Below are 8,472 nucleotides of genomic sequence, written 5' to 3'. Positions count from 1 at the left end.
TTTTATTTTTTTTAAGATTTTATTTATTTGCGAGAGAGAGAGAGAGAGAGAGAGAGAGAGAGCACAAGCGGGGGGGGGGGGCAGAGGGAGAAGCAAGCTGCCTGCTAAGCAGGGAGCCCATCGCTGGGCTAGATCCCAGGACCCTGAGCTCATGACCCCAGCAGAAGGCAGAGGCTTAACCGACTGAGCCACCCAGGGGACCCAAGAACTAAGTTTTGAAAGAAGTTCCACTTAGAAATCGATTATTGGGAAGTAATATGAAATAAATGATGCAGTGTAGTGATTTCGCATTTTATTTAGTCTATATAGTTAGCTTTGATTTCAACATCTTTCCACGTAAGATGGCACATCAGACACACAGATCAGAAACAAATGTTTCAAAATTAAAATTCCATATTACACATCCATTTCAGGAAGACATAAAGAACATAAGTATTTTGCACTTGACTTGGGACTAATATTTACAGTTCCTAGGGAGTGAACAAGGGGAAACAAGTCGTGCATTGGACCTTGTGTATTTCCTTTTTCTTTTTTTTTTTTAACCAGAACAAAATATCCCGCTCACGTTCCTACTTCCTCTGGAAATGTGTAACCGGAAAAGCCCTGGAAGCCACAACCGGAGGCTGGAAAAAAAAAAGGACGAGTTGCCGCCGTCCGAAGTTTATGTCCCGGTTGTCTGAACAGTATCCAACTTGAGCTTTGTAAATATCTTGCAGCGACCCGAACTGTGGTTCAGTTCGTGGTTGTTCAGATGAGGGATTCAGATGCACCCGCGTTGTCCCCGCCGTGCAGGGTGTTGTGCGTGAGAGCAGAAGGCGAGGAGAGCGGGACCCCTCATTGCTCTGCGCTACACCTTGGCTGCAGGTGCGCCCCGCGGAGTCAGCGCCCGGACAGGGTGTGGATGCTCCTCAAAAGGCTGGCAAGATACCCTCTCTGCCGGAAAGGCCGGCCACCGTGGTCAGCCCGGAGCCTTCTGCTCGGGGCTGACACCCCAGCAGCGCCGCGGGGGCGGACAGGTGTTGGCCCAGCAGAGCGCCCTCGCTCGGAGCGCCGCCGCTGGTACAGCCCTGCTGCTGGGGCTGCTGGGGCGGCTCTGAAATGGTCCGGGCGGCCGACGCGGCGGCCGCAGCGGACACGTGCAGCAAGGGGGTGGCGGCCCGGTGCTGCCACAGGCCCGCCGGGCGCTGCAGCAGGTGGCAGTAGCCCCACGGGGTCGGGGGCAGACCCTGCGCGGCCCTGGTGCCCCCTCCCCGGACCCCTCGCATGATACTCTCGATGCTGAAGGGGGTGCATCGGTGTCGCGGCCGCGCCGCCGGCCCCTTGCCCTCCTCCCAAGGCTGGGAGCGCGGAGAGGGCTGCAGCGCCGAGAGCGCGCCGGCGGCGGCCAGGTCGGCGGCCAGCGCTTTGCTGGGCGTCTCGGCGCAGGCCGGGGCCGACAGCAGCAGGTAGCGAAGCGGGTGAGGGTGCAGCAGCGCGCACGGGCGGCCGCCGGCGGCGGCGGCGGGGTAGGCTCCCGGGCCTGGCTGCGGCGGGGCGGGGGGCCCGAGCAGCAGGCCCGGGCAGAGGCCGTGCAGGGCGGCGGGCGCGGCGGGCAGGGGCAGGGGCTGGTGCAGGTGGACTCCCGGCGGCGGGTGGTGGCGCTTGAAGCGCTTCCTGCGCCGGAGGAAGCTGCCGTTGTCAAACATGTCCTGGGAGGCGGGGTCCAGGCTCCAGTAGTTGCCCTTGCCCGGGTGGCCCGGCTCGCGGGGGATCTTGACGAAGCAGTCGTTGAGCGAGAGGTTGTGGCGGATGCTGTTCTGCCAGGCGGGGAACTTGCGGCGGTAGTAGGGGAAGCGGCCGCTGATGAAGGCGCAGATGCCGCGGAGCGTGAGGCGCTTGTGCGGGCTCTGCAGGATGGCCATGGTGATGAGCGCGATGTACGAGTAGGGGGGCTTCGCCGGCTGCGGGCCGTCCCCAGAGGCCGCCGCAGGGCCGCTCGATGCCCTGAACTCGGTGCCGAACTTGGAGGAGTCGCTCGGGGCGCCGCCGCTCTCGGGGGGCTCTCGGGGAAGCGCGCCCGCGCCCCGCCGCGCCTCTGGCGTCCCCGGCTGCGCTAGGAACCGCTGGCGCTCCTCCGCCTCTTCGTCTTCCTCTTCCTCCTCGTCGTCTTCATCTTCCTCCTCTCCCAGGACGTCGATCTCACCGTCTTCCCCGTCGGAGCTCCGGAGGCTGCGCTGTGGTGCGCGGCGGAGGCACTCGGGTTTGGGCAAGTTCATGGAGGAGCGGGTCCTGCAGACGCAGGGGAGGTGGCGGCCGCTCACCCGGCTCGCGGGGGGCTGGGCTGGAGGCCTGGGTTAAGAGTGTTCCAAAAAGCAGAAACCCTTGTGGTTGCCCTTTTGGTGTTCTTTTCTGTTGGTTTCTCCTCGTTTCCAACACCGTCCAGCGAAGATGCACTTTGCCTTTTATTAAGGCTTCTTGGAGTCCCTGTGTGGTTGGCTCCCCCCTCCCCCTTTATGCCCCTTCTTCCCCTACCTCCGAGAGCTCCCACTTCCTCCCGACGCAGTCCAATGATGAGGGTCCTCTGCACGTTACCCGACAGGGCAAGAACCTTCAGCCTCCTCCTTCTTACACCCACCCGCCAGCAAGGAAGATGCGCTGTTAAAGTGCTTCGAAAACGTGCAAATAAAGAAGAGGCAGGAAAATATGGTACCCAACAATTTATGGCCACCTTGACACTCAGGACTCTCCGCTGGAGGATAGAAATGGAGGGGGGGCACTAAATGTCTACAATGTTTGACTGTAAAACAATGTGTAACAGTAAAAGTATCTTTTCGTGTTTCATAGCTGGTGATTCCCCCATTTTCATTGGTGGATTCCGTCCTCATCCAGAATGATGAGCTGAAATATTCTTAATGTTCTAAGTATATCCATGAGCTCCTGGGTGTGTGAGGGAGGCTTGCATGGTCCCTTCTGCTTCCCACCTTAGCTCCCCAAAATGTTCTCCCCGACTCAGCTTTATGGAAAAGGCTGAGATGTCCTTGGCACTAAGTTATGTAAGTTCCAGGTGGAAGGAAGAAAGCAGGAGAGCTAAAGAGAAGTCCCCTTGCATCAGTGACTCTTGAACTTCTTTGAACATTTAACCGCAGTATGAAATACATTTTATGTCGCGAACTTGGAGAGCGAGACTTCTGTAACTAAAATGGGTTTCATAAAACAAGTGACCACTGATACTTTTTTCTTTTTAAAGATGTCCATGACCAACCACACTGATTTTGCCACATCCTAACTAGTACAGAGCCAGTGTGAAAAATCCTGTTTTCAGAAAAAATAGCCTCACAACACCGAGGGATACACCAGTCTGAGAGTCAGTTGCTCACCCATGTGCTCTACCCTCCTCCCCGTTAAAGCCAACATTAAGCACTTTTACTATAATAATACTAAAGTTGAAACTTAAATAAGGCAAAGGAAGAAGTGCAGTTTCAGCACCTTTGCCGAATTACTAGGTCGTCATTCCCTACATTGGAGAAGCGACATGGCACAGAAGCTCTGTTTAACTTACTTGATGTCCTTGGAAGTAAGGATTTTTAGATTGGCTACACTTAAATTCGCTCAGAGACTAGAGTAGCAGTCCAGGGCAATATATTGTGTGTTATATAAGGGGGTCTTATGCTGAAATGCTGAGCAAGAGTATATATTCATAATTTAATAGCCACTAGTGAAAAGAATTTGAGAAGGCATCTAAAAAAATGCAGCGTGAAAATATTACATTATGCCACTGATTGTCACAGAGTGAACCTTCCACTCTGGATTCATGATAATGAATTTTCAGGAAAAAATCAGAAGCCAGCTAAAAGGGCAAAATATAACAACTACAACAACAACAACAATAACAACAAAGCTCAAAGTAGCTAGTCCCTTCAGGATAAAATTTTGAAAACCTTTCTCTACCGCTGTCTTTTAAAAGCTTTTCCTCTACTCCTGAGGTTCTCACCCTCTCAGTCTTAGTCAAATGTAGCTTGAAATGACAGAACTCTTGAGCCTTACAGATTTGTGTTTGAATCCCAGATTCACCAATTACTACTTGTGTGATCTACTAAACTAAGCTCCAGGAGGGCTGCGACAGGTGTCTTATTCAAACTCCGGCTCCCAGCTGCCTCCCTGTCAACCCCCTGCAGGTAAGGGACCTTTCTGCCAGAGCAGAGGAATCCGATTACCTGGAAAGGGAGTATTGTTAGTTTTCCTAGAGTCAACTTCTATGGGGATTTGGGTTATTTAAAAATGAAAGAAGAAAAGGAAAGGCATGCAAAAACAAAACAACTGAAACAACCCCCATTCTTGGAGGTATGTCAAAGGGGGCACAGGAGACAAATGAAAGAGGCCCCCCACGACCACCCCTTGGCCCAAGCTCAGACAATTTGAGGAAAGATTAGATTACAACCCAAAGTATAAATATTCAAGCATCCATACTAATGAAAATTAATGATCAAGTAAATTAGTAAATGGGGGAAGGGAGGGGCACCGGGCTGGCTCAGTGACTTGATCTCAGGGTCCTGAGTTTAAACCCCACATTGGGCATAGAGCTTGCTTTAAAACAAAACCCCCAAAAAAATAAATGGGGGGAAAGAAGCCAATCTCCCATGTAGAAGAATTCCAAATAATGTAGATACTCCACCCTGGAGGACGTGGAGCATACTTACTCCTTCACTGTGGTGGACATCACTGAGTGGCTTCCTTCCAAAGACTACAGTAGGGGGGCAGGGGGAGCAGGTGAATAATCTTACAAGTGAAGAAACCTGACAAACACTTCAGCCAGGTCATCAGGTGATCAATGTTAACATCAATAGTCATAAGCCATGTTAACAGTATATACACTTGATATGTGATAAAAATAGCACTCTGTGATCTCGCTCCCCAAAACCCATCGAATCAGGAGGAAAACAGACAAATTCCAATAGAGGAGCATCTTATGTACCTAATCAAAACCATCCTGAGGCGCCCGGGTGGCTCTGTGGGGAGCCTGCTTCTTCCTCTCCCTCTGCCCCTCCCTCTCAAATAAATAAATAAAATCTTTAAAAAAAAAAAAAAATCCTTAAAACTGTCAAGGTCACCAAAACAAGGAAAGTCTAAGAAATGGTCATAGCCAAGAGGAGTCTACAGAGACATGATAACTAACATCTTGGATGGCACCCTAGAATAGAGAAAGGACACTAGGTAAAAACTGAGGATATCTGAATAAACTGTGGACTTTGGTTAATAATAATATATCAATATCGGTTCACTAATTGTAAAAAATGTGCCATACTGTTGTAAGACATTAACTGAAGTGGGGGGGATATGGGTTCTTGTACTATCTGTATTTGTATCTTGTACTATCTGCTCAATTTTCCTGTAAATCTAAAACTGTTCTGAAAATTACATTCTATTAGTTTAAAAAATTAAACATGGGAAAAAAGGCATAATAGCCAAAAAGAAACTTAAATGTCCATCAGCTGATGAATGGATAAACAAAATGTGGTACATAGTCTTTTGTTCAGCAATAAAAAGAAACTAAGTGTTGATACATGCTACAAGGGATGAATCTGGAAAACATGGTATGTGAAAGGAGTCAGAATAGGCCAACTATAAAAACAGAAAGTAGATCAGCGGTTGTTGGGGCTGGGAGCTGGGGGAAATGAGGAGTAACTGCTGATGGATAGTTTCTTTGGGGAGTGATGAGAATGTTCTGGAATGACACAGTGGTGGTGGTGCTTGCCTCTACCTGTGTATTATACTAAAGCCATGAATTGTACACTTTAAAAAGGTAAAGTTTACCATATGTGAATTATATCTAAATAAAAGTGTTATACAAAATATGTCAACGTAAAAACAAAGAGCCTTATCAATGAAAACTAAGCAAGACCCCATTATGCCAAGTCACTCTACCAAAAAAAAAAAAAAAAAAAAGGAAAAGCAAGGAACTCTTACTGTCCCCTCCCATCAATTCTTCAGTGTTGCCATAAGAATCCAAAGCCTTCCTTTGTAGCCCCTGCCATCTTTAACCCGCGGCCCAGTGCATGGTGGGCACTCTGTAATACTTGATTACTTCTTTCCTAACAACGAATAGGGTTTTTTTTTCTGAACAAACCTACTGGGCTCATAAAATGCCGTCCTAGTGTGAACACCAAACTTTCTACACTGATCTACGAAAACAATGACGTTGTCTGGTTTCTTTCCATTTCACTCTGAAAATTAAAGGCAATGTGGTCATCAGCAGTTAAAGTTGATTCTAGTATTAAGACTAATTGACAAAGAAAAATCTAGCATATCTTTCTTTCCTATCGAAGTAGGAAGGGCAAGTTGCTAGTCTATGAAGGCAGAATTTGTTTCTTTCAACATCACTTCCACAATGTATGGCATTTCTAACACTGGAATAGTCTTTTCAAAGCAATCTAAAAATAGTTTTCTCACCTACACTGGTAATCCAAAGAAGACTATTACTCAATTTGTAGCAAGCAACCAAGCTCCTAAGTGCTTAAAAGCTTCTTAGCGTTATTTTGCCGATTAACTTCCTTCAGATGGCATGAGCTAATAATTATAGACTCTTTTAGGCACCTGGTCTTCCCTCACACCCTGTGCTGACCCCTTCCTACAGCTTTCTTGCACTCAGAACCAGTGTTCTTGCCCCTTATACCAAAAGCTGGGAAAAGCCTAGAAAAAGAACTATTTGCTTTAGGAAGGTATGCAGAAAGCTTGAATTTTTTTTAAATCAAATCTTGCTATAAAAAGAGAATTCACATGCACTGAGACTCTGTATTCAGGGTGCTTTAAATTTCATCCCTGGAACAACAGAGAGAGATTTGCATTTTATCTCCATCTTATGAATAAGGAAGCAAAGGCTCAGAGAGATTTAGTAATCTATCCTATATTACTCAGTAAACTATAGAATTTTAGATGAACTATGCCTCAACCTTGATCATCACCATCAATACCCTTCAAATTTTCTATAGTTAGCAGAATAACAGCCCACATTATTCAGTGATTTGCATTATAAAAAAATATTCTTTCCAGGATATCTATGGCAAGTTCCCAAGTCCTCTAAAGTGCGGATTAAACCAATAATGATTCTGATCATGGAAAAATACTTCATTTGGGGAAAAATAAGAATGAAGAACAGGACAACACATCTTTAAAAGAACATATAAGCAACATAAAAATACAGTGTAAAATCTAAATTAAAACAGTGAAGGGGCACCTGGGTGGCTCAGTCAGTTAAGCATTTCGGCTCAGGTCATGATCTCAGGGTCTTGGGACAGAGCCCCACTTCGGGCTCTGCGCTGAGCTTGGGAGTCTGCTTATCCCTCTCCCTCTGCTCCTCCCCCCACCAGGTGCACTCTCTCTCTCTGTAAAATAAATAAATAATTTTTTAAAAGCAAACTGCATTACAATATATAAGGAATATTTTATTTAAAACACACACATTATAGGGCGCCTGGGTGGCTCAGTTCGTTAAGCGACTGCCTTCGGCTCAGGTCATTATCCTGGAGTTCCGGGATCGAGTCCCACATCGGGCTCCCTGCTCAGCAGGGAGTCTGCTTCTCCCTCTGACCCTCTTCCCTCTCGTGCTATCTCTCATTCTCTCTCTCTCAAATAAATAAATAAAATCTTAAAATAAATAAGTAAATAAAATAAAAACACACACATTATAAAAATAAAACCTTTCCTTGAGGATATTTATAACAAGCTTCTAAATCTCCTGAGGAAGCAGCTTAAATTATGGTTCTAATCACTGAAGAATAATTCACTTTGGGCGACAACATAAGCCATGTGTGTGACTGAAGCTGACAACATTGCTTACCCCCAAGGAGTGACATGACAGAAGGAGAAAGGTCAGGGGAGACTGACTTCATCTGCAATGTTTGCATTTTTACAACACAAATGTATTCAGTCAATACTTATGTGATAAAAAATATTTAAAGATTAATACATTTTATTTTATTTTATTTTTAAATTATTTATTTATTTATTTGAGAGAGAGAGAGATAGCGAGAGCAGGAACACAAGCAGGGGGAGTGGGAGAGGGAGAAGCAGGCTTCCCACCGAGCAGGGAGCCCGATGTGGGACTCGATCCCAGGACCCTGGGATCATGACCCGAGCCGAAGGCAGACGCTTAACAACTGAGCCACCCAGGCGCCCAAGATTAATACATTAAAAAAAAAAAACAAATATTTGTGAGTTTGATAAAGACAGACTTTTAAGAGTATATATTAATATTACTTCAAACATTTCTCCCACAACAGGACAATTAAAGTAAGCTCTTTCTCATGGCCTAGAATAGATGTATCTAGATACTTATTGTTTGCCAAAGAACATTACGGAGTATGATTATGGCAACATTAACTATAAAATAAATCAAGTTTAAGTTATTAGGAACAAGAAAAATTTATCCAGGTTCTGCTGTGGGCCAGGAGCTGAGTTGGGTGCATTAGAAACCTATTCAATCCTCACAACGTTGAA

General features: G+C 46.5%; 1 protein-coding gene across 1 annotated transcript; it reads right to left on the bottom strand.

Annotated features, from left to right (window-relative positions):
* Positions 1 to 211: 211 nt before the first annotated feature.
* Positions 212 to 3,595, bottom strand: LOC118535512 (forkhead box protein D4-like 1). The gene is made up of 2 exons (XM_078061286.1): positions 1,169 to 3,595; positions 212 to 1,106 (listed from the first exon to the last, which is right to left on the bottom strand). Exons 1-2 carry the CDS (start codon positions 2,253 to 2,255, stop codon positions 880 to 882), a joined length of 1,314 nt encoding a protein of 437 aa, XP_077917412.1. The 5' UTR covers positions 2,256 to 3,595; the 3' UTR covers positions 212 to 879.
* Positions 3,596 to 8,472: the final 4,877 nt, after the last annotated feature.

Source organism: Halichoerus grypus, chromosome 14, assembly GCF_964656455.1.
Source record: "Halichoerus grypus chromosome 14, mHalGry1.hap1.1, whole genome shotgun sequence".
NCBI classification, from domain to species: domain Eukaryota; kingdom Metazoa; phylum Chordata; class Mammalia; order Carnivora; family Phocidae; genus Halichoerus; species Halichoerus grypus.
The sequence above is the reverse complement of the archived record's forward strand: the minus strand, read 5'-3'. Positions and strand labels throughout refer to the sequence as shown.

Bases quoted from the DNA above. Each gene is read 5' to 3' on its own strand.
- LOC118535512 (XM_078061286.1), bottom strand. From the start codon at position 2,255: ATGAACTTGCCCAAACCCGAGTGCCTCCGCCGCGCACCACAGCGCAGC. The intron at 1,107-1,168 runs GGCAGCACCGGG...GCGTCGGCCGCC, and splicing joins GCAGCGCCCGGCGGGCCTGT to CGGACCATTTCAGAGCCGCC.